This window comes from Thermobia domestica, chromosome 3 (genome assembly GCF_964235325.1).
Source record: "Thermobia domestica chromosome 3, izTheDome1.hap1.1, whole genome shotgun sequence".
NCBI lineage: Eukaryota > Metazoa > Arthropoda > Insecta > Zygentoma > Lepismatidae > Thermobia > Thermobia domestica.
In genome coordinates, this window is record NC_137456.1 from 161,519,033 (window position 1) to 161,545,184 (window position 26,152).

Here is a 26,152-nt window from a genome sequence, read left to right on the forward strand (position 1 = left end):
TATTCTATTCAAGTTATGCAGTGCTAAGTTGCATGGAATTATTAGTGCTAAAAGAAAGTATTATACTACTTAGTCACTGGTGCTTATGCAATCACTCACAACAAACCCACAATTCTCAATATCTTATTCTGTTTGACATCAACACGGCACAGGCGAACTACAATTTAATATTACATATTCTTATTTCATGCTGATTTTAATCTATCTTTATTGGAAAAGATAACAGGCAATCCCTTACTTTCTTTGCGAATTACTTGCGCAATTGTTTTACTTTTGATTTTGCTATTTTTAACACTATCTCTATGACTTCATGTGTTAAATTCCACACTGCACGTGCACGGCCATTCGTCTTTGTGCTAAGGCTCTTCAGGGCAAAGTTCAGTGTCGCACAATTTCTGACGCTCATAAATCCGAAAGAACGCCACTTTGAGGTTTGTGCTCACTGACTTTTTGTATTTTTGGTGTCTAGTTTCAAGCACCAAACGCTCTAATAGCAATTACCGAACACCCTATATATATATATATATATATATATATATATATATATATATATATATATATATATATATATCCCCCTCACCATCCCTTATATACCAAAAACCTAATATTTCGAACTTTTCCTGTTGGTTACACTGCAAACCCTAAAACCTTACAAAATTACAAGGTGCTGCTGATATCGGAAGTACCTAAACATTTAATGGGTGGGAGTAGTTCCATTTAAGATATCTTGGGCAGATTTTTAAAAAAACCTATAGAACTTCCTAAAAACATATTTTTTATTTTTGACGATTTTCTTGTTTGTTAGTTTCAAAAATCTACGAGCACGTCAAGTTTTGAGTTTCTATTCCAATCTATATATTAAAATGCTAGTTTATATGTTTGTGACCAATTCCTTTTGACAATGAGATTTCGGAAACCACAAACTCTAGAAACGTGCTATCTTCATTGATCTATTTCCAAATTTGTGTAGATCTGCCAGTCCTCATTTAAAATTAAAATAAATAAATAAAAAAAAAAAACGTGCCGTTATTTTTCTATTCAACATTTTATGGGTTGTTTTGAGCCCATATGATTAACATTTCGCTTGGACGATGCTAAAGTTCATATCCCGGCATTAGACAACCTGCACAGGAGATACGTATGGCGGTTGACGGACATTGCAGGTGCTTTGCTTAAACCTGAATGGGCAAAACCTATTGCTAGAGGCACAAGTTTTTCGCAATGCGCGATAACGCGAAATGCGTCAGAATTAAGTAATTTTCAGTTTCTTGACGTTTTATGATATTCTATATGCATTTTCATTGGTTTCCGTTGCGCGATAAAACGCGAAATTGACAGCTTTGCGCGAAAATTTCTAAGAATACGCGATGTAACGCGAAATTTTTAAAATATGTTTTCATTACTTTAAAAACACTAGTTTTTCGCTGGCGGAACGGTAGAACGTGGCATGAACTGTGCATTTTGGGTGATTAGGACACGACTATAGAGAACATGCTGCCCGTTATCTAACACCATCACAGTTGGATGGGGAGTTCCAAAGTGGTGATTGTTTGAAGTTTGTTGTGCACTTACATGTGTGGTTTCCAACAAGCAATGCCAATTGTGAGAGATTTTTTTTCAAGTACGGACTAATGATAAGGGACCAACGTACAACAATGAAGGAGAAAAATGTGGAAACATGTTACATGCTTATGTTTAATGCTTAAATGTAACTTGTGCTTATGTTTTTAGAAGAGAGCAAAACTTTCCTACTCATAGTAACTTTAGTTTCTCATTTTCCTCAGTTTGATTTGAAGAAAATATAAGTTTCTATCAATAATATTGATATTGTCAAGTGAAATATTCAGTGTATTTTGTTTTTAGGTAATTAATAGTTTATGTTTATAGTGATCTATGAATAAAAAGGAATTATTGTAAAAATGTCGGGGAATTCTTTTTCACAAGAGCAACAAAAGGCGAAACCGTATTTGGAAAATGCGACAAAACGCGAAATATGAAAAACGAAACGCGAAATTTTCAAATTCTTAGTGCGGAAAACTCGTGCCCTGATTGCATGTTGGAAAGTTCAAAGAGCTCAAGAGCCGCAATGAGGTGTACTTGGTCGGATATGGAAATAGGGAAACAACTCCATTTGACATTATCTATTATTTCTCCAAGTTTGCCACAAGCTCAACCCAACATCTATATATTAAAAGCTAGTTTTTTTTCTTCCTTTGTAGTCGTCTTGTCCTTTACTTGTGTGTATTAAGGGATATGGACAGATATAGTGAGGAAATGGGATGGAGAAAAACTGTCATATCAGAATGATGCGCTGAGTAGACAGTGTAGGTTCAGCTAGTTCGTATTGAAACTTTTAGCATGGGGAAAATTTTTCAGTTCCCCGAAAACCTACTAAAGTTGGATATTGTTATTTTTGATGATTTACTTATATAACACTACTATCAAAAACCTACATGCATACTGAATATTACCTAAAACAATTCCATTCCAATTACCTAAAACATATATTTTTAAAAAAGCCCATTTAAATAACATGGGAATTTTTTTTACTCCTCTCCCTTTTTTTATCTCCTAAAAATATAAAAAATACACTTTTAACAATTCTTCTATTTGTTTCTTACGTAAAGCTATAAGCATGCCAAATCAGAACTTTCCACGCTAACCAGAAGTTCCCGTGATTTTATGTCAGTTTATGCAGCTTTATATGTTACAGATTACGACGGGAACTGAGTCTTTTTTTCTGAAACTGTACATGAGGAAGAAGTCGCAACTATGCATGTTTTGCTACTATCTGACAACCGGTAAGTTTTTCTTTTATTTATTCTGTTTGTTAACTCTAATAAGCATTTTTTTGCCTCATTCCATCTTTCATTAGTTTTTGACACACACTAAACATATTTCAGTCAGTATGTTGACAATAGAAATTGATAATATCCAGATGTAAAAACATGAAATAATTAACTGAAATATGTGCTGTAGAAATTTACATACAGTTATAATTTGTTGAATATAATTATTTCTAAAAACTTATATTGAAAACTAGGGTAGTAGGTTAACCCTTACCGAGTTTTCGTAACCATTTGGTTACACATTTTTTGATTTTGCCTATTGGATTGAAGAGTGTTATATTTCCATATTGTTCGTTGTATTTATTTGTGTACATACTTTCTGCGATGGGAGAGAAGCTATTACCCCCTTGTGACAACTCTGATGAATTTTATGCGGGAAGTAGTGTGTGGATATGTTGTTGTTTTGCAAGCAGTGTTGGAAGCAGACAGAAAATATTAAATACTGAAGGTAAGCAGTTTACGTTTTTATTTTTCTCGATATGTTCTTGTTTGTAAGTCATTGCCCAACAATGTGCAAGTATGAAAACGGCATAATGTCAAAAATTGATTACTATTTACGATAAAAATATACTATGTAAACATTTGGTTACATTGTTCGGTAACGGATCAAATAGATACTTTGTACAGGAAAAAATACAATATATTGGACTAGCTTATATTGATGTATCTTTTGTTATTTTTATAGAAAATCTAACGTGAAAAATAACCATAGTACTCTGTTTATTAGTCAAATTTTAAATTTCATACAGAGGCTCAGTATGGGATATATATATATATATATATATATATATATATATATATATATATATATATGTGTGTGTGTGTGTGTGTGTGTGTGTATAAATAAGTTTTACTGTGAAATCTCATGTCAGATGCATAGGAGAAATATTGTGACAGGCTATTTACATTTTTGCAGGTGACTGTGTTTCGTCAAAAATGGATGAAGAACTTACCTCCGTTGATATATCCTATGGAAGGAAACTAAGCATAAGGCCAACAGTAGTGATCACTTTCTCTTCTAATCTATCGGATTTCGGAACCTCGGATTCAGAACCTGATCTTACTTTCAGTGATTCAGATCCAGATTATATACCTGAGATATAGTACAGGGTGAGGCATCAGTCCGTTAAGACTCCTGTAGCATAGGAACATCTTGGCGTTCACATTTGGTTCATGGTATTTGTTTTTCGGGTGGGTAATGGACCATATTGTCTGACATGGTTGCCCTGGTGGCCATCTTGGAAGCCGTAATCTTGGATCCAACTTTGGATTTTTAAATGGAAGGGGAAATGTGGGGTATCATTTGATACGACCTCAATTTCAGGAAAACAGTGATACAGACTATTTCACCTACCGTTATTGGTTCAGAAGTTATTTTGTCACAAAGTGTGAAAATTTGGCATTACAGCATTATTTGCTCTATGTGCTATCCTTCTTGAGCAAGACAAACTGCAAAGCGCCTCTGCCAACCCACATGGATTCGCAACAGCATGTCAACGGTTTCACAACATTGCAAAATTCTCTCCATCAGATGGCGGATATCGTGGATGGGTTCTTGATAAGTAAGGTTCCTCAGATGATAGCAGAGGAAGAGCTCTAGTGGCGTAAAATCTGGGCCACTCTATCCGTCTCCGTCGCCCATTCCAATGTCCCGGAAATGATCTATCGAGCCATTGGCGTGAACATAAGGCATAGTGAGGTGGAGCTCCGTGTTGCTGAAAAATTATGGGAAATCACCGTCCTCATTCAAGATAAAGGCGTCTGAGTTTTTAGTCGTGTACATTGACAACTTTTTACAAGTGTGAAATTAATGCAATATTTGAAGGATGTAATGAAAATCTCAACTCTTCCAACAATAAGACAAAATTGTTTAGGAGGCAGAAGATAAGATTTTTTTCTTATCTTCTGAGGCAAATACATGAGAAGTGTAAACAAGTCAAACATGTTCATGGAACTCTGCCGTACAACGATGAAATCAAAACGATGGTATTTTAGAATTTTGGGTACATGCTTAGATTTAGTTGTAAACAGCTGGTTACCTTACAAAAGAGAGTGTAACGTACTTGGGAAATCATTCAGACATCTTAAAGTGTTTCCGGCATATAGTGCATCTGCACTAGTATCATGCAGAAAGCCTAACAAGAGAGACCATCTGTAGAAAGCTTGGGCGAACCTCAAGTGAAAATATGTCGACCTGTTGCTACGTGACCATGTTATAATACAAGGAAAGAGTTTGTTGCTCACTGGCCAGCCCACACATCTAAGGGAATATGTCGTTTTTGTAAGTCGGGAGTAACAAGCTCACTAAATAATTCCTTTATGCAGTTCCATCTGTAAGTATATGTATCACGATAGGAAATGTTTTTGTCACTTGGTAATTAATATCCTTTCTAGACCCCTAAGTCACTGTTACACTAGTTGATATATTCAAATTTAAAAACATAAAAAAATAAATAAAAAAGAAGAATATTCTATAAAACTACGCATATATTTGAATATCATATTTATTCAATCTGTATTTTCAGCGAAATGTAAATATTATTATTTTTTCTATGTGGACTCATAGATAGTACCTTACATTTTCTTATAAATTAATATTCCAGATTTAGATATTAAATCCTATAAAGTAAACAACTCTTACCATGTTTCATTTATTTCTCCTTTCTTATGAGACTACTTTTCTTTATTACTATATGGCTACAAGTACTCAAAAATCACTTTACGGAAAACTGTGCAAAGTAACCATTTGGACACAACTCAGTTCTCAAAAACTATTGGCAGGAAAATTTAGAAAACTACTTTCAAATGATATACAAACCAAATAGACGACATATTGAAAATATCATAATTTTTTGATAATTTTCAAAGGTAGTGAACTGTTAAGGGTTAAATACATACAGGATATTAAAACAAGTATACAGGGTGAATAGAAGTAATCCCATATTTCAAACTTGTATCTCGTAAAGTTATGTACGTAGGCATTAGAATAACATTTATGTTGTTTTACTGTTCGTGTATGCCATTACTTTTGTTCTTTTATTTTTAGATATTTTATATGTTTATTACTCATTCTTTGTTTCAAATATGACAAATGGCTAGTCGATTAACCACTAAGAAAATGGTTAATGCTGCCAGAAGATATAAATATGGTAGGTAAAACATTAGTGGAAGGGTTAATATAATAAACGTATTTTCTGGACGCAAAAATTATTAAACAATACCAGAAACAGTTAATGAATAGTGATAGTGTACCAGACATAAAAAAATAAATAAAAATTTAAATAAAAAACGACAGTTCTTTAACGTTACAGTCTAACATAAAAGTAAGACCTGAAAGACATATTCAATCGAAATCTTTCCAGATTCATAATGCACGCAGAAAAAAAAGTGATTACATTTATTATACTGTGTATATTGTTTTCGATGAAGTCATAATATCGATAACGCAAGTTTCAAACTCTTGATGATTTCTGAAACGAGATCCGTGAAATTATGTTTACTTTATCTGTCAGGAAAGAGAAACCGTTCATATCCATTTAAAGAAACATGTTGAAAATGGTGCGGGCAATATCGAGATATTAACTTTAGAAGAAGTAATGACATATAATAAGCAACACGTGAGAAAAATGAATGGTTCTATTAACAAACGAAATTTTAAATTTAAGGAGTTACTTACTATCTACCCTGCATTCATACACAGACTCTGATCTAAATTCAAGAGAGTATGTGTAGACCTTCTAGATGCCTTGGATTTACAAGTCTTCCCCAAAATTGTTCTAAACTCCACATGTCCCGTTCTTTTTCTTTTTTTAAATCAAGTTAATATCATTCGTGCGATATTTAAAACACCCCGTTTTTATCAATAATCAATACTAAAATTAATAGGAATAATCTTTTTTGTCAACTTTTGACATATTATTTAATTAATCCTAATATTTCAGAAAAAAAAAAAGTCCACAACTATGACTATATTATAAGTTTTCATAGGATACCCTTGTTTTTTAGGGTGAAAATCTGGAAGCCCTAAGTACGTGAGAAATATTCAGAAAGAGGAGAGAAATACTTGTATGTTAACCCTGATTAGGGTTCTAAGTAGTGCTTGCTTTTTGCACATTTTCACTTTGTTTCTTTTGAAGAGCGTTCTTACGCAAACTATGTTCTATAAAGTAAAATGTCCTTACCTGCTTCCATCACTAACAAGAGCATAATTTCTTCCTTGGTGATCCTTGATAACTTTTGAAGCATTTCCATCTGGTCTCTTCTGCTGACCTCCATAATAGATCTTGTAGGTATGGTCGATTTTCTTTACATTTCCAAGATCTCCAACGGCATTTTGACAGAGCTCTGTCAGTGAAGGACGATCAGGCACAGGTGCTTCCCCGAACTTCTCAACATTGATATCACGCGAAACTTCTGGCTGTGTATGTCCCAAAGGCTTCATGTACTCGAAGAGGCCTATATATATAAATATAGAAAGAGAACAACATTTAAGGAATATCTTAAGCATTGTATTTTCCTTCTACTAAATGTTAAAATTTATTTTTCCAATACACACAAATAGTATTTCTTGCAATTTTATTAAAATTTAAAACAGTTCTCACATATATTGTACTCGATAAGTATGGGTATCATAATGAAAACTATTTCATATATTTTTCTGACGTATGTTATTTATAAATCATTACGACACATGGAAATTATCTAAATTTAGTGTCTTCTAAAGTGATATTATGGAATTTTCAGATTTGTCGGACCAAATTATGATTTTCCCTGACTTTCTACTTTTTAAAATTTGTTGAGTATTTTAGTTAGAAATATTGCATTTTAATTAGTGAAGGATCTGCAAATTTTGATTATAGTTTACACTACGCTGCAGATGTACAAAGTGGAGTAAGTATTTACAAATTCTTAATTTCTTATTTATAAATAGTTCTATTTGACTACGTTCTACTGCTTTGTCGAAACAAACATCCGATTCATGAATATGCTTCAGAATCCGTTACTAATTCTTGAAGTGATGCAAGCCCATAAAGAAATGGGATACGAGGGGGGCTGGAAAATTCATGAAATCACAAAGAAGAAATACAAATTGAAACATACCATTGTAGTCACTAGAAAGGTCATATATTGTGAACCTCTCATCCCGTATATGACCATTTTATCATTCATTGTTATTTCCTTTGTTACAGGTTTTGTAAGAAGATATGGCGGAGGATCTAAGGAAATTTGAGAAGAATGAGCTTCGCAGTGTCATCAAGGTTTTTTTTTTTTTTTTGTGCTGTAAGACAAATCCTGTATGGAAATTCAGGATACTTTGGGGGAACACGCTCCTGGATATACAACAGTAGCGAAGTGCGTGAGGCATTTTAAGACTGGTCATCGTGAGACTGAAGATAAACCTCGCTCAGGCAAGCCTTCAAGTGCAGTGACCACAGAAAACATCGACAAAGTACATGACATGATCATGGAGGATAGGCGCATATCGATAAAAAATATTGCTGCGAGTGTGGGGATATCGCGTGAGCGTATGGGTGTCATAATAGCAGAATATTTGCACATGCGGAAGGTGCAGATGTCACAGGAAATTTTGCAAAAGTTTCAAAACCCTGGTGAGTTCTTGCGCAGTCTGGTGACAGAAGATGAAACATGGCTGCACAAATATGATCCAGAGACTAAACGACAATCCATGGAGTAGTGCCACAGTGGATCTCCTCTACCGAAGAGGTTCCGAAGCCAAAGATCAGCTGGGAAGGTGCTTGCATCGGTGTTTTGGGATAAGAACGGTGTCATCCTTATCAAATATCTTAAAAAGGGTGAAACCATCAATGCTGGGGTTTATTCCAACTATTTGATTGAGCTGAAGGAGGCTCTGAAGGAAAAACGTCGGGGAAGATTAAGCAGTGGTGTTCAGTTTCTCCAGATAATGCACCTTCCCACAAGGCTCATCAAACCATGCAATTGCTAGTGGATCTTGGCTTCACTTGTGTACCTCACCCACGCTACTCACCTGATCTGGCCCCCTCCGACTATCACCTCTTCCCACATCTCAAAAAACATCTCAATGGCGAACATTTTCCATTCGATGAGGCACTCATTGCCGAGGTGGAGGGCTGGTTTGCACATAAGACCTATTTGCAAGGGTTAGAAATGTTGCAACATCGCTGTGAAAAGTGTATTGAGCTTCGGGGGGAATACGTTGAATAGTGTATTAAAATGGTTCTTCCAGGTAAATTTCTTCTTGGTGATTTCCTGAACTTTCCAGCCTCCCCTCGTATTTCTATAACGTTCACTTTCTGCGTCTGAAATCTGCCCGTTATTTGACTGTCAGGGATATTTGAAAGCAAGGAATATCCACAAATCGTAGGAAAAGTGACTATTAATGTTTTTTTTTTAATGCTTACAGTGATTCTGCTCTCATGATCTCTGTAAGAGCGAATTACTTCCATATTAGCAGGCGAACTTTGAGGTGCAAACGCTTCAAACTGATCGAAATTATTTGGAAGGGATTACTTGCTGATGTTGACTGTGGATCTTAACAAAAAATTTGAAACAATTTCTTTGGCTGTAACTTAGTGTCTGTTATGCACAGTTCTGTTTATATACTTTATTTGCAGAATAGCCAAGTATTGCAAGACTATCCACGTTCCTCAAACTATTCTTTTTTCACACTGACTATGGGACTTCCATTATCTCACCTCAGCAGACCACGAAATTAAGCCCTTTTATCTTTCTATAGTCTAGAAGTAATATAAACGAAAAATAATTATCTAATATTTATCCACCATGCTACAAGAGCCAAAACAATTATACAAAAGAGAAACTGCCATTCAAGATATAAAGGCAGGATTTATTCAATAACATGTATTATTATGTCATATTCTTTCCTATTTTGCTGCTTACATCACGCACCTCTTGTTAAATGTAAACATCTTTCCTGACTATACACAATTCTCTGCTAGTCCCTGGCCACAAGACCCATGAAATTTCAGGTGAGTTAGGTTTCTCTTCTGTTCATAAACGTTCTTAGGTATTACAACCATCCTGCACTTACAGAAGTCGTACAACTAACAAAGTTTTTGAGACATTTACATCGTTTTGTAAAACATCCTTTGAAAGTATAAGTAAGAATAGCATCTTCTGGTAGCTTATTAGTGGTATCATCTAGTGTGAAGTGTGAGTCATCAGCACCAGGCGCGGATCCAGAACCGACTTCTGGTGTGTGTGTGGGGGGGGGGGGGGTTGTCATACTGCTACTTCTAAGGCCTCCAAACTTTGGGAGGGTTTATTTATATATATAAAATAAGAAAGATTTCTCTTCTGGAAGGGGGGGGGGGGCATCACCCCCTTCTGGATCTGCTCCTGATCAGCACTGAATATCTACCCCAAATCTGTTGGATCTAATGGTTCTTCTATGTTTAACAGTATAGAGTACTCTAGGCATTATCTAACCTAACGTTTAGATACAATAAATATTTAAAGAAAACATTTGCACCATTCATATGACTGTAAACTTCCTCTTTTTTTATTATATCTTGAAAAATTAAAAAAAAAGTTTATCTGCAGTCTGATCTTTTGGCGCTATACATTTTCAAATCATTTTAAAGTTACACTAGCCGTATGTTAGCTGTATGTTCATTAAAATATATTATATCGCCCGTGGTTATGTTGTGGAGCACAAATGGAAAAGCACAGAAGTGTATGCCTATATTTACTAAATTCTTCCATAGTAGCCATATATTATTGATACATTGATAATTTTTCTGCAATATCTTAAAATCAGTCATTTAAAGAACAAACAAACTAACAATTAACATCAATCTGTATTTAGTTCCAATCATGTTTCCCTATATGTTATCTTTCTAATAGGTGTGTGTAAAACTCAGGGGGGGGATTGCCCCCTCCTGCCCCCTAAATGACGCCCCTGATTATATTATGAGATATTCCAGTTTTAGAAAAGTATGTCATTTTCGCATTGACGCCATACTGAATTTCAAATTTGCCAACTTGTAACCAGATTGTCAGACGTCTACTCAAGATTTTCCCCATTATTTAGATATGTCTTACTTGGATCTGAAGAGAAACCTATTCCACTTCGAAATTCCTATGGGTCTTCCGCCCAAGGTCTGTATTAGGACTAGATATGATAAAAGTTCAACTGACTTTAAACTGTAACTATTGGCTAGGTCGAGGCCAAGCGAGTAAAACAATAGGACGCTCAAGAAAACTTTGGAAAGTTAGATGTTACGAATACAGAAGTTGCTTCAGGTTTGTGGTATCGAATTTGGCACCCTTTCAGCTTAAGAAATAACGCGACAACACGCGACGACACCAACGGTTGCGTCCGATGTACAAGCCCTATCTGTTAGCTAACGCCCTGCATCTCAGTTTCCACTGACGGTGACTGTGTTGTAGCAGAGGTCGAAGTCTGTTCGATTTCTCTTCATAAATGTTCCAAAGACTGTCAGGTGTGTATGGCTGTCGTCAGATCAATGCTCTTTTCAACAATGGAAACCCTCAAACTCCATACGGATTTCATACGACTGTCTGTACAAGACATTGCATGAATTTCCGTTTCACGAACCATCCGCTCCATGTATGTAACTGCTGACTTCATCATATGATTAGATGCTTTGTCCTGGGGAGTAACAACCGAGGTGTGTCCAGTCATATAAGGATAAAATATTATGACGGTATACTGGCTCCAAAATGTTACCTAGTAATAAGTTGCATTGATCTGAGCATTTTTATCCACTTTCTGTAGTTTGAATTTGTCATTATAACAGTAACCACGAGCAATCTTAAAACTGTGTGGTAAACTTTCCTCACATTCACTTACTCACACATAATGACCTCTGGAATCACGGGGACGATAGATGACCCTGTCTTTTTATCACATTCCGACAGATATACCCATACAAGAGTCACTACAAACTGCCAACTGTCCTGTAAGATGGAGTTCGCACAGTTTTTGACTGTTCGTCGTTCTTTCCATGATATATGAGGGACGGAGTTGCCTTGTGCTTCTACAGCTGATGCAAATCCGGTGTAAAAACTTGGAATGCGTTCCTACTTTCTTCCATTCTGGTTACGTGACCTGCCCACCTTAGCCTCCTAGACTTGATGACTCTAACCATGTTTGGTAAACGGTATAAATTATGCAGTTCTTTGTTATGAGGTTTCCGCCATTCCCCATTCCCGCTCCTCTTCGGTCCGAATATTTGTTTTAGGAGTTTATTCTCAAATACTTTCAATCTGCGTTCTTCCCTCAAAGTACACTACCATGTTTTGCAACCATACAACACAGAGTGATGATTATCGTTTTATTGTTTTAAGCTTCATATTCCTCGACAGAATTCACGAAAAAAAAAAAAAAAAATCCCTGCTTTCAATCGACATTTCTTCTTGGATATGACTTTGGTTTATTAATATTGATCCTAGACATTTGAAAGTATCAACTTCATCGAAAGTATTATTTGATATTTTGATGCACGCATAATTTAGTTACGGACCCGGCAACTTTACATGTATTTAATTTTCTCTGCATTTACTTCTAAACCCATGTCCCTGCAATAAGGCCTCTGCATTTCTTTCTATTGTTCTCCTATCACCCCTTATTAGATTTACATTATCAGCATATGCCATAACCTGGTGAATACCATTCAGCTGTAGGCTCTGGTTGCTAGCTTCCACAAATCATTAACAATTATAAGAATATAGTAGAACAGAAACACAGAGATGATAAGAAATTTCTATAGCAACTACGTATGAACTAAGTTTTTGAGAAATAAATTTGAAGAATTTTTTCGGTTTCCATACATATGTCTTCTTTAAAAATTATTCTCACGCTAAGTAATATAAACACACAATATTATAAATAGGGCTTATTATATAGCATATAGACAAAATCTGCATACCCTGTTCACCTCCAAAGCTTCCTAAACCACTTTGTTTCCATCCTCCAAATTCCGCTGCCGCATCGACAATATTGTGACTATTAACCCAAACGGTGCCTACCTGAAATATCAGGAATACAATACAAAGGAAATTAAAACGAACGATTAACACAATCGGTTGCGGTTTGAATGATAAAATGATTCAATTATATTCTTATATGTAACTCACTTCAGCACTATTGACATTTTTCTTATCCCAGAAAACATACAGCTACAGTCAGATCTAAATATTTCTTAAGCTAGCATAATACGCTTTGATTTAAAGAAATATTACTCAACTTCGAACATTGCCAAAATGAGTAACCTTTAAATAAATGTAATACTTCTGGAATGCTGTCAAAAACAGGAACATTTTACTCCCTTATTCAACATCAAAATTATATATGATGTGCTCAAACACTTAAAGTGGGATCTTCATCTATTACTCGGGTCTTTATCTGAGGTAATACGCCCCATCGGGAATCGATCCTAAACTCCGCATGTTAGTGACCACGAAGGAATATACAAGGCGGGTCCGGAAAGTAAAGTTACAACGCTAGGTATTTAATGATAAAAGTCGTAAGTTTTGAACACAACTGTCACCATTGTTTACGCAATCGTTAAGAGAGGGCACTAGCTTCTATATTCCATAGTTATAGAATTCTAGCGCCTGCTGCTGGAATCACATTTTAACTTCGTTTTATCCCTTCATCGATATTCTTAACCACTTCGTTACATGCTGCCGACTCTTAATGTTTCCATAAACAGGAACAAGTGCTTTGTGAATACCTCTGGGTACTTTGTGCTTGGATAAAATATATCAAGGAGCGCACTTCATATTTGGAGAAATTCTGAATCGGCGCAGCTATTGTAAATAGTGTTATTCGCAATAGACTTTACGTAGCAATGAGGAACATCAGCAAGTGGGAAGTGGATGGCAGACACCGAAAGCCAAGACAGCCAACTTAAACATAGAAATATTACTGTCCACTCACTGCGTCAAACCAAGAGCCGTCATGTACAGGGACAAAGGTGTGAAGAGTTTCACAAAGTGAATCTGAGCATGCAAAGGGTTTGTGGTGGTTGCCGGCTACCGTCATCGAGGCACACCGAAGATTCGCAGAGTGAAGAACTGCAAAACCAACTCTCAGTACTACGAGGAGGAGATTTTGAGGCAGATCTACCAGCAGGAGCTATCAGAAACGTATGGAAACGAAATCAATGGTTCGCATCCATCAAGGCAAAGCCTCATCTCACACCTCAAGATCTTCCCTCGCATTAGTTATACCTTTTAACGAGATACCTATTAAGTCTCTAGATACAAGTCCAAGGAACTTTTGTGGATTTAGACTGCTTAAAAGGGCTTTGAGCACGAGGCGTGTGACAACTGTGAGTGAAGTCACTAATACTGACTTCTCCGGTGAATTTTATCACATACATACATACATGCATACATACATACACGTACATACACACACACATATATTATATATATATATGAAATCTTGTATGCTCTTCACATTTGGTTTTTATGAAGAAGAATGGATATCTACGCGAAATACTGACATTTTCCCACTAAAATGACTTACAATAATAGTACCTGTATTATTTTTTGTTCTTATTAGTAATTTATAGTGCATGAAAGCATTGACTTCATATGAAATGTTTGCTTTAGAAACAAATGAACAGTCAGTTGTACAAAAGATATGCCTAACATTTCTATTTACTAGTGGGTATACACGAAACACATTAAGTAATTGAATTTCTCAATCTTATTTCTAGTTAATTCCTATCGAACACACGTTTCTTATCTTTTTTTCTTTTTTACAGAATTATGTCTTCTCGACTGAGCTTATTTCGTGTTTGTATTATTATCATCAAAAGTACAAGAAATCAAACCCTGAAACCCACGAAAGTTACAAAATCTGCCATTGTATACAATGTATAGCATCATTTTGTTATGGTCCATGAATATATATATATATATATATATATATATATATATATAATAAATAAAAGAATTTACCTGTAACTGTTTTGCAACTTCTACTGCCAATGAATTATTCTCCGTCCACACACTTGTTGCCATACCGTAACAGCTATTATTGGCGAGAGCAACAGCTTCTTTGGCAGTTCTAAAAGGTACAGCAACAACAATGGGTAACAGTTCATCATCATCGGTTAGCTTCGCCTCTAGCTGTGCTCCTGTGATCAAAGTTGGAGAGAAAAAATTTTCTGGCACTGAAAGGTTCTCTACTCGAGACACAACTTGATGAACCTGAAAATAATTAAATAAAATACGCTAGTTTCGATTCACAGTGTGAAACTTCAGACTATGCGAATTTAAAACTCAAACTTGATATAGTATATCTATAACTATTGGTTACAATAGAGGAATAAGGTTAAAGATGAATCTGTTCTTCGGAAGCTGAATTCATATCAAAAACCCATTACTCTCTATCTCTTACTGTTTTTGTTTTATCGAGATTAACATTAAAACCGGAAGTGGTGACGGATTATGACTTCTGGTTGCAAGGTGAATTCATTCAATTTCTTCTACTGAATCCATATAAAAACTGCTCGCTGTTTCAGTTTTTATCCATTACGCAATCAGTCTTGTAACCAAAAAATTGTAATTTTCACCACTTCCAGTTATCAAGAGATGTATAAAAGTCGAGACAAAACTCATTCTTGGTATGCTAAAATTGTATCAAATCAGTTTTTCGAGATTTCTTACTATTTTTGCTCTGTGAAAGTTAGTACTGAAACCGAAGTACTAGTAAATGTTAACCACTTCCGATCTCAGTAGTGTGTTGCAGGTGTTGATATATACTCTTGAGACATTGAGTCAACTGCAAATAAATAAATAAAAATAAAAATAAAAAATAAAATAAAAAAATGCTTATCGCTATCTGTTATCTTTTTTGTTCTACGATGATTAAGATTAAAACCAGAAATGATTGATTTCATCCACTTCCGGTTTGAAGAGAGAATTAACGGAGGGACGTTGAATTGATTACAAGAAACCACTTCTCGATCTTTCTTACCGTTTTTACTCTATGAACATCAATATTGGAGCAGGAAGTACTAGTAAATTTCAATCACTTCCGGTTTACGTAGAATGTTGAGGGTGATGGTGATGTTTTCTTAAGATAACATTGATTACAAAGAAAAAACTCTTGTCGTTATTTATAACAGTTTCTGTTCTATAGCAATGAACGTTGAAACCGGAAATGATTTATTTCTACCACTTCCGGTTTAAATAAAGGGTTAACGGAGAATGTGGCATCTATTTTTGGAAATCAATTGATTGCAAAACCAGCTTCTCCAAATCATTTAACGTTTTTACTATTTGAAATCAGTACGGAAACTGGAAGTATTAGTAAATTTCAACTACTTTTGAACTGATTGAAAAAAAACAGCTTGATACTGTTACCGGTTTTGTTCTATGACGATCAAGACTAAAACCGGAAACGATTGATCTCTACTACTTCGATTTAAATAGAGAATTAGTTTAATATATGGAAACTATTATTGGGGCAATGAAAGGATTGCAAAAGGTTAATATTTTGAAAAATCAACTGTTACAAGTTCTGCATTAAAATGAAATTAGTAATCAAGTGCTCATACAAAAACATGTCAACTGCTACAAAATTTGAAGAACTGAATCCTAAATACTACATTCGTATTGCAGGTGAATATGATATTATGGTTTTTAAAAATCCATTAGTTACCATTTCTATCAAAAATATTAGTGGTGCATTACGACTCCTTCCACCTGGTCAGATCATCACTCTTGACCTCTACTCACAGCAGTTGCAAAGGGTGCACCGTACACAGCGGCAGAATGAGCAGGCGCTGGCGAATCACAAGGGTGTGCTCCTACACAATAATGTCAAGCCACATGTAGCGAAGAACCCAGGATATCCTTCAGCAACTTGGCTGAAAGACTGCGCCATGTACCATATTCGCAAGACTTTGCGCCAATTGATTACATGTTTCATTTTCTTGACACCCACCTCCGTGGGAGATTCTTCGCAAATGAGGAAGACCTGCGGAGCACACTCACGGAGTTCTTGGCATCCACGACCGCTTAGTTTTACCACCAGGGTGTTGCGCAACTGCAGGAACGTTGGGAATACTCATGGAGATTACTTCGAAACATATAGGTATATACCGTCCACTGTATTGCTCAATGTTTGTCATTGCTCTAGAACAGAAAGAACTTTTATGGTTACTTTATACTTTAACCAATCGAGGAGTACCAGATTTCTGTCCTGCTAGATTTACAATTGGAACCGCTGTGCAATGATCAAAGTACTCATGCTGATTCATACAGAGTACCAGTGGTATACGCAACGGGAAGAGTTTAAGGGACTAATCCTCCTTGAGCAAGACATTAAGCAAAAATAAAAATTTACTATATCAAGATATGTATACGAACATCTAAAATGATACAAGTTGCGACCTTGATTCCCCCATGAGGAAATTCTACGTACGCTCCTGCAGAGTACTTCCAAAAGACACGAACAAACTCCAAAAGGGGGTACATTTATTAAATTTAAAAAAAAAAAAAAAAAACTAATAAACATGGATAGAAAACACGTCTTTTCTAACTATAAACTGACTGAATTGAAAAATGTAAATTTTTATAGCAAGTTTGCCCGACATCGACATCTATACGTAATGAAAAATAGCAAATATTAGAATTTCGTATCTCTTGATATAACGAATATAAACAATTTCCTTTGATATAATAAACACCCAAAATTTCAAAATTTCAAATTTTATTTATGATAGTACACGCACAGGAGTTGTAGGTAAAAATAATTTGAGGTAATTTGAATGGGAAAGAAACTACAGAAGTTGATTTATTTATATTGAGCCGAAGTCAATATGCAACTGTACCGCGCGTGCGCAGTCCATCGCCGTGATATTGCCACGAGACAAGTAACAGTATCCCGTTAATCATTCAGTAGAGTAGTGTGATCGAGAGTAATCTGAAACCGCCGATACAGAGCAGATTCTGGGAGAGGTTCATTATGGCCCTTTCCGACGCTAAATTCACGGAGTTGCGTACCATAAAAATGTGTAAAGTGCGTAATTTCTGTGTAAGTCATGCCATTGTGAATTGTATTATACGGAAATATGCGACACAGAGTCCTGAGCCTACCACACCGACGCGAGCAACTAGAAATTCGGCTCCTGTGAAGAAAGCCCCGCTGCTATTGCATGTGGTTCGGTATATGACAACCTCCGAAAATTTTCCCGCACAGCGTGCGATGTCCAGCAAATGCCTCACATTGTAGAAGACAATAAACCGTGCTATTCACAGGGATTTACACCTCACAGTCGTTCTCAATCGCCCTGAAACTGTGTCGTGTGTCTGAGCGTAAAAGGAACTGCAAGGAGGCTGTATGAACGTCATTTCGCGGGTGATCGATGCAAGTTTGTTGGTAGGTACCCTTGATAAGGTGTGGATTTACCTCATAGACTCTGGTATAGTTGGTGCTATTATATACAGACTTATTGATGCCAGGAGCCAAAGCACGTTCTTTCGTCAGTGCGCAGAGTTTCCCAGAAGGGTTCATGATTGTGTCCGGTTTCTCATACGGGAGCAAACTGCGTCTCCAAAAGGAATGTCAAATGTCAAAATTAATGGTGCGTACTACCAGACTTATGTTTTGACTGAAATATACTAGCATGAAATCCAGCATTGTATGAACAAGGCATGATCCACGTTGAACTGCACCGAGACAAAATATCCAGCCACACTACGAAAACATCGCTGGAGTTCTATCGCTGTATGGACAGGAAACTAGGACAATTTCCTTCTTTGATATCCCTGTCCATAGTTCAGATGCTATCCCAATGGGTTATTGTGCTTTCGGACTTGTCAAGCGGCGCTTGTTCCCATCGTGAAGTCCGCAAGGTTTCCGGCTTGCGGAAAGCCTGCAACGGGGAATGGGAAACAATATCCATGGTTTAGCTGGAACGCAATCTCCACAATGGAAACTCCGATACCGGGCAATAGCCACTAGGAGTGACCTGACGATCGAGCACAACCGGTGGAGGAAACACGGTATATCGTAGGTAAACGGCAAAATGTAATATCTAAAACTGTCAAACATTTTCTTTTCTTTTCTTTGTTCTACATTTTCTCTCAACTTAAATTGTAATCCTTTACTATATTTGCTTTAAACACCAATTTCAAACATCAGAAAGTCTACTAATTCTAGAAGGTGTAGTGTGTTCCTTCTAAATGCATCTTACATAAAGCCCCGTCTGCAGTCCAACATTCAAGCTCTTCCATAGAAAGATAAAATTCTTTCCATTCCATTATCCGCGCACTTGCTAACTCTTTTACCATCAGATACTGTCCTAGCTTTTCTACACACACTCTACACATATATACCAAATTTCACTCTTTCATATCTTAAGACCTGGAAACTTCGATACAACAACTCAAAACCAATATCATTCCATATTTAATTTGATTAATTTGTTCTTAATATTACATTAGACAACACTTAGGTAATGGAAATTAAACACGCAAATAGCGAGCGTATGAGCAAGCGTCACTATGCCTTATCTATGTCGAAGGATGCAACTAAACATTATCGTTAAAACATTGTATTCGATCGAGGTCGCATGGACCGCTCAAGCAAAGGTGGTTTCTCGTACCAGGAAATTGATGTGTACACCGGACATGCTACAACAACAGTCCAACAGCCGTGTGCGTGTATGGAAGCAAGAGATAAGTGTAACCAGCCAATGAATAACCGATTTTGTCCGCAGTCATGAGGAAGTAAACGTCGTCCACAGTGTTAGCTCGAAGATGGAGCATGGCAACAGGTTTGGACTTGTCTGTATTGACGGTGCGATGGAGTCTCCTGAACGCTAGATTGGTAACAGCCTTCCACTGACAAAGAACTACAAACGTCTCAGGCTATAATGGCCGCGTCAACACCATCGCTGTCGTATTGGGTGAAAGACGGGCATGTTTTCGGCTTGAGTCCCGCTTGAACCTATCCTTTAGTAATGGCCGCATACGTGTTAGACTTATAATGGTCTGTAGGACGGGATCTACTGCTTATATATAGTGACTAAAGCTGTGGTTTCATAAATCAGATAATATTACAATCCAGGTCAGGTAGTGTGGAACCTTTTGAACAACAAAACGTTGTTTATAAAATTATTCGGGGTTACCTTTTGTCACATCCACAGCCATATCCTATTCCCCGTAGAGACATTGGATGACATAAACGCTGAAATTATCATGTTTACGCTGGATAGAACCGAATTTTAAGGCTTAATGATAAATTGCTTTTACCTAGAAATCTTCTCTAATTTTTTTCTCCTTAAAAGTACCGGCCAAACTAAGAAAAATATTAGAACAGTACTCGAAATAAAAAACCTTGATCTTTCTCTTTGAAAGTTGGTAGTCCAGTTCGAGACTCATCCATCACACAATAATAATCCAAACCCAAAACTAAATATTTCTGTAACATGTAAATTGAATAATAAAACTTCCTGTTGTGCAAGATTGATAACGACAGCAAAGTTGCTTCATATTTGAATAAATTCTATGTGTCCTCCTTGTATTTCAGTATAAAGCAAGTCCTGGAATGTACACTTAATAAGAATGATGAGAATCGCTTTCTCCTCATGTCTTGTACTTCGACAAAGCAATATTTTAGAGATGAAATGGATTAAGGCTTCTCGATGTCAGGAGTTCACAGAAATTCATTCATTCATGCACAAGCTATTTACCAATGATTTGATCGGTTGTCAGAAGACAAACTGGAAATATTTGGTGTTTAAACGATATAAAACTTTACGAATAATCGTGGTCTCTCAATATGAGCACTGACTTTAAGAATGATGTGATGCCTCAAAGTTGACTGGCAACATAGTGATTAACGCACCGCCACTTAAACCGGAGACCCAGGTTTGTTTCCCAGCTAAATTTCGCATTTTTTAACTCTGAATTTTCATCGAATTTGCAACTATAGGTCGTAAGGAAAAATCAGGAAAATCTGTTGAATCTCCTGATTTTCTTATAATATTTTTCTATTCATCTCTTGTGATACTACCTATACCACCTATACCACCTATACCACCTATACCACCTATTTGTGGTATCACGCCTTGTTATTGCTACAATTTTATTTTACCGAAGTGCTCTCGTTTCTTTTAAAAAAGCTGCTTTCAAGTGAAGATCATTTTAAAAATGAATCCAGATCGGCATTTTTTATTTATTATTGACTTCTTCCTTCCCACTCTCTCACACATAAAGCACAACGAAAGAGGAAAGATGCAACTTAAGAAAAGACCTAGTTGTCTTCCACTTTCAATAAGTAATAATGTGAAGCAACGTGTTTTAGCACTATCCATGTGAACTTCGACTTAATAATTAGTGATCTTGCGAAAGTAAACGACAAGAATACAAAGTAACATAAACTCCCTACTTATAATGAGTTCTTTAAAACATTAATAACAGTACCAATACAACGTAATGACATGCATTTCAAGATTGCCAGTTTTAGTATATAATCAATAGTCACTTAAATATTTTAAATAGTTCCTTCTACCTAAGTATTTAACAAATTATATCACGAGAAATACTGCCAAAATACTCTAAAAGGCACACGTGCATATTTTACATTTTATCTTTAAGTTTTCAATTTTTAATACGGTTCCTCCTTTGTCTATTATTAGAATACAGTTATCAGTATTTATAAAAACGAAAACAAACTCCATTTTTGTTTAAACTTTCAGGCAGAAAGATGATTGAATATACAGCCACATTGTGACCACCTCTGGACGTTGGAAATAAACTCCTCAGGCTGATGTGGGATGGAACAGCTGCTCCACAGACTATGACCGAGATCACGGACGTGCAGTAAGTACATTGTATGCGTCTAATGGGGAGAACTGAAGATCTATCGGACTTTGACAGAAGACAAGATGGCCAAGAGAATCTCGGAAGCAGCACTACTTGTGTTCGACAGCTGACGTTGTAAGCGTCTTGTGAAATTGGACAAGGGACGGTAAAACCATCACAAATCGCACATGGGTTGCGCGGCCTGCGTAATTAAACATACCAGACGTCGTCAGCTTGGTAAAAAACGGACATTGTGGCACAATTAACAGCAGACTTTAGTATAGGATGAAGTAAGCACGTCTCACAAACATGGTTCAACCGTACACTGTTGGATATGGGCATCTAAAGAAGACGACCCACGTGTGTGGTACTTCTAACTATACATCAACGTCGGTTATGACTGCAATGGGCAAGTGACCACCATCTTTGGACTGTGAACTAATTGCAAAATATTACATTGTCCGATAAATCACGGTACCTCCTGCATAACATCGATAGCTGGATCAGAATTTGTCGTCTTCTAGAGGTACAACTGCTCGATAGATGCACAGAAAGAAGACGACATGGCAATGATAGCTTCATTATCCTTTAGGGAATCCTTGCGTGATCTTCAAAGGACCTGATGATTGTTTAGGACACCAGCATGAAGGCTACACATTATCTGACGATCATTGCAGATTATTTACACTTATTCATCTTTCCTAGCTTTTCACTGGCAATGACATCTTTCAACAAGACAACGCCCATATTACATGACCAAATGTGTGCTACAGTAGTTTCAAGACCACAGTGGTGAATTCCAGACCCCAAACTCATTGGATCTTAATCCCATTGAACATCAGAAACAAGATCATTGCCCGCATCCGCGGAATTTACCTATCAAGGCCTCATTACTTCCCCACTATTAACTTCCTCAAATCACTTATATAATGATACATCTGGCAAATCCACAAATCATCAACTACAGAATCGACATTTCTCTGTACCCAAACGCAACATATCATATCTAGTTACCAACAACAAATCTTCAAATGTTTTTCTTAAACAGTTAAACTAAGTGGCGTTATTCACATTGCCGTGTTTGCCAACACCACGACGAACTGCTTCTGTTCTATGTGCCAAAGGTGGACACATGTTATTAGGTAGGTAATGAGTTGGCTTATCGGTGTAGATAATGATACAAATTGGCTACAATAAAAATACAACGGGAATTCAATTAATTCAAATTCCTATTTGAAAGAAAAGTAAAGTTTTCTGTAAAAAATTCAAGACGTTGGCTGTCATAATCTTTTCCTTTGCCTCAAATTATAGTCTTTATTTTTTTTCAATGTTCGCATTACATTAAAAAAATAGGCGTGTAAAAAATGTCTATCTAAAAGGTTTTTCAGTCAAGATTGTACCTAAAATGAGTAATTTAAAACATTGTGTTTTAAATATCGTAAATCTTTTAAAAGAAAATCTGGTTGTGATTTTAAAAAATGTAATAACTACTTAAAATAAACATGATTTAGCTCACCTCAGCTCCTTGCATAAATGCCTTTGTCACTTTATCTGCGATCTTAGCAACATTGTTACTTTTTACAGGTGCACCTACATCTGCATGTTTCGTAAAGGCACTTCCTATATTTAATTTGTTCATCCGTAGTTTGAGCTTCTCAATAAAGGTACGGTAGACTGACTGCTGGACTAGAAGACGAGATATTGCCCAAGGAACCTGTTGAGTAAATATTTTTTCCTTCACTTTCGAAACTCATAATTAGTCCTCAAAATAGTGTTATAAAGTATCAAAATTACATTTTTATTTGTTAATGTAACAGAACAGTACAAAAACGAGTTTATTTTTAAAGATATGAATTACCAGTAATAAGAATTTGATATTAAATAGAAATCGGACTCTACGTTCATTGAACATGCTTTTTATTGTTAATTAAAAATTAACGAAATTCTATTTATTCATGGTAAAAATAGATTTGAAAACAACTTTATTCTAGTGAGATGTTTTTATATTGCTTATTCTTCGATATTTATTCAGGGTGAAGAATAGATCTGAAAACAATTTTATTCTAGTGAAACTGTTTTATATTGCTTACTTATCTATATTTTGGATATTCTGTACAATTTTTAACTTTACTCGTATTCAAAAGCTAACCAAGAATAACAAGAAAATAAAAATGACTATATGAAACATTACGAAAGCATTAGTTTTGTCCTAGTTTTAACGGTTCATACGCAAAATATGCTCACAAGCGTTTCAACATGGGTTCAATGTACCATGTTCTTGTTTGTTTTATTTAAAATTTAATGTTCCTTTTCAGCACCAAAGCTGTATGAAACGTAGACCTACAGCTTAGAGCGTGATACAAACAACTTAGCAGCGAAACCAGGTCTGCTACAACATAAACGAGAGCGCTAACCTATCTGGGCACAAGGCTAATGCGTTCATAAACTTATTATACACATGCCAAGATGTTTAAGCCAGTCTTCATGCACATATCGAAACAATACAGGCAAATTTAGCATTGAAGTCCACGATTTACTTCTGAATTTGTAAGATTTGGATATTTGTACATATCTATTATTGCCCAAACTTAACTGAAGATTTGGTTTTAAACTCTCACCTGACCCTGATAGAACCATGCGCCTTCAACGACAGTTTCTACAGCAGAATCCAAGTCAGCGCTATCGAACACTATTAATGGTGATTTTCCTCCAAGTACTACATGAAAAATAAGCAAACCGAAATATTTATTGTGTTTCCTAACAGTTAGTTATTATTTTACAAATATTAACATGTCATCGTGAAATTTAGCTTTACATTGAAATATTTCAGAGATATCTCAATTGACTCATTTCAAACTTAAGATATTTTCTTTGTACTTCTTATCATACCCTATCAAGAAACTAAATCATTAGGCTACACATAATAATCTGTTACAAAGATACTATTTACCTATTTATTTCTTTAGCTTTTCAGTAGGGCTTTCCACCGTAAATCGCAAGATGATGGTTGCACGACCATTTTTGAAAATGCTCATAATTTGCATATATATATTGATACATGTTTTGTAAACACAATAGTACGATTAAGAAATATCTGATTTTATTCATATCCCCTGCAAAAGTTATAAACTGATTTTTAATGCAGTGCTAGAAACTTTTTACCGTCTCAATTTGAAATGCCTCAAATAATGCCACAAAGCGTAAAAGAGCATCAGCCAAATTATCATTTTTAAGTTCCGAAATTCTGGGAAGGAGTTGAGCCAAAAATGTTCTACATGAACTTCGTATTTGTCTCCACAGCGGACGAAACAGGTCATAGAAATGAATAGTGATGATTTTACAAGGCATCAAATATGGCCACAAACGGAATTCTGCCAATGTTTGCACTTAAATAACTCCGGTGGGGGAAATGCGAAAATTTTGAAACTTACTCTAAGTGACCTTTTCATAATGTACTTATGGTAAAATAAATAAATAAATGAATAAAAAATAAAGGGAGTTTTAGAATCTGCAGGTATACAAACTGTAACGTTGGAAAATTACGTATAAATAGATAACAAGCTACAGGGCAATGACATGTATTTGTTTCAGCTATAACACCAACAATATGTGAAAAAGGAACTAAATATGACTAGAACAGTAAAATATCATATTACTAACAAAACATGAATAGAAAGCAAGTCCTAACAAGCACGTGTAATTAGTGCATGTCATCGAGTCTGAACATGACACAGCACTATCAAGCAAGTTTGAACACACCTACAGCTGAAACCAGTTTCTAGCAAAACCTCAATTGATTGCTGTGTGCTCTGTGAAGGACAGCTGTATTTTGGATATTGGGTGAGCTAGATTAAAATGGAGTACTCTGTCGGACAGTGTGTTCAAGAGGACTGTCACAAGAATATATATGGGAAAGTAAGTAGATATATAACTCCAATGAATGAATTAAGTGAGGCTGATCAATAACTTTTACAATTAAGAAGAGGAAAGAGAAAGAAAAAAAGAAATCTTTGAGTTTTACGTCCCACGGTTATGCCGGTTAAGCTAAAGGAGACGGTGATGATGAGAGATGAGTGAAATGGTGGAATGAAGAAAGTGGGAGGAAACGGGAGAACCCCGAGAAAACCCACAAGCACGGTGTTTGTCCACCACAAAGTTCACTTGGCGAGGGCTGGGATCGAACCCGGGACCCCAAGCACCAGAGGTGAACGCTCTACCACTGAGCCACCGCGCCCCCCCAAAAGAAAGAAAGAAAAAAAAAAGAAATCCAAACTGTGTGTACGTATCACTAAACGAAGTTTCTTGCTAAATATCATCTTCCTTTTAGGGAAGCATGTGCTATAACACGTGCAATACGTGAAAAAGGAACTAAATATGACTAGAACAGTAAAATACCATGTTACTAACAAAGCATGAATAAAAAACAAGTTCTAACAAGCACGTCTGATAGTTTAGTAACGGTGCATTTGTAACAGAGAAATTTC

General features: G+C 35.9%; 1 protein-coding gene across 3 annotated transcripts in view; it reads right to left on the reverse strand.

The window, feature by feature from the left end:
* Nucleotides 1-26,152, reverse strand: part of LOC145680852 (aldehyde dehydrogenase family 16 member A1-like) — a 78,920-nt gene that overhangs the window by 12,383 nt on the left and 40,385 nt on the right. For all 3 annotated transcript variants that reach the window (XM_081751978.1, XM_081751980.1, XM_081751979.1), the window contains 5 exons: nt 24,287-24,384; nt 23,185-23,382; nt 14,808-15,059; nt 12,764-12,863; nt 7,031-7,304 (listed from right to left, as the gene is read on the reverse strand). In XM_081751978.1, coding sequence (XP_081608104.1) covers nt 7,031-7,304; nt 12,764-12,863; nt 14,808-15,059; nt 23,185-23,382; nt 24,287-24,384 — 922 coding nt within the window. The remainder of the gene's footprint in view (nt 1-7,030; nt 7,305-12,763; nt 12,864-14,807; nt 15,060-23,184; nt 23,383-24,286; nt 24,385-26,152) is intronic.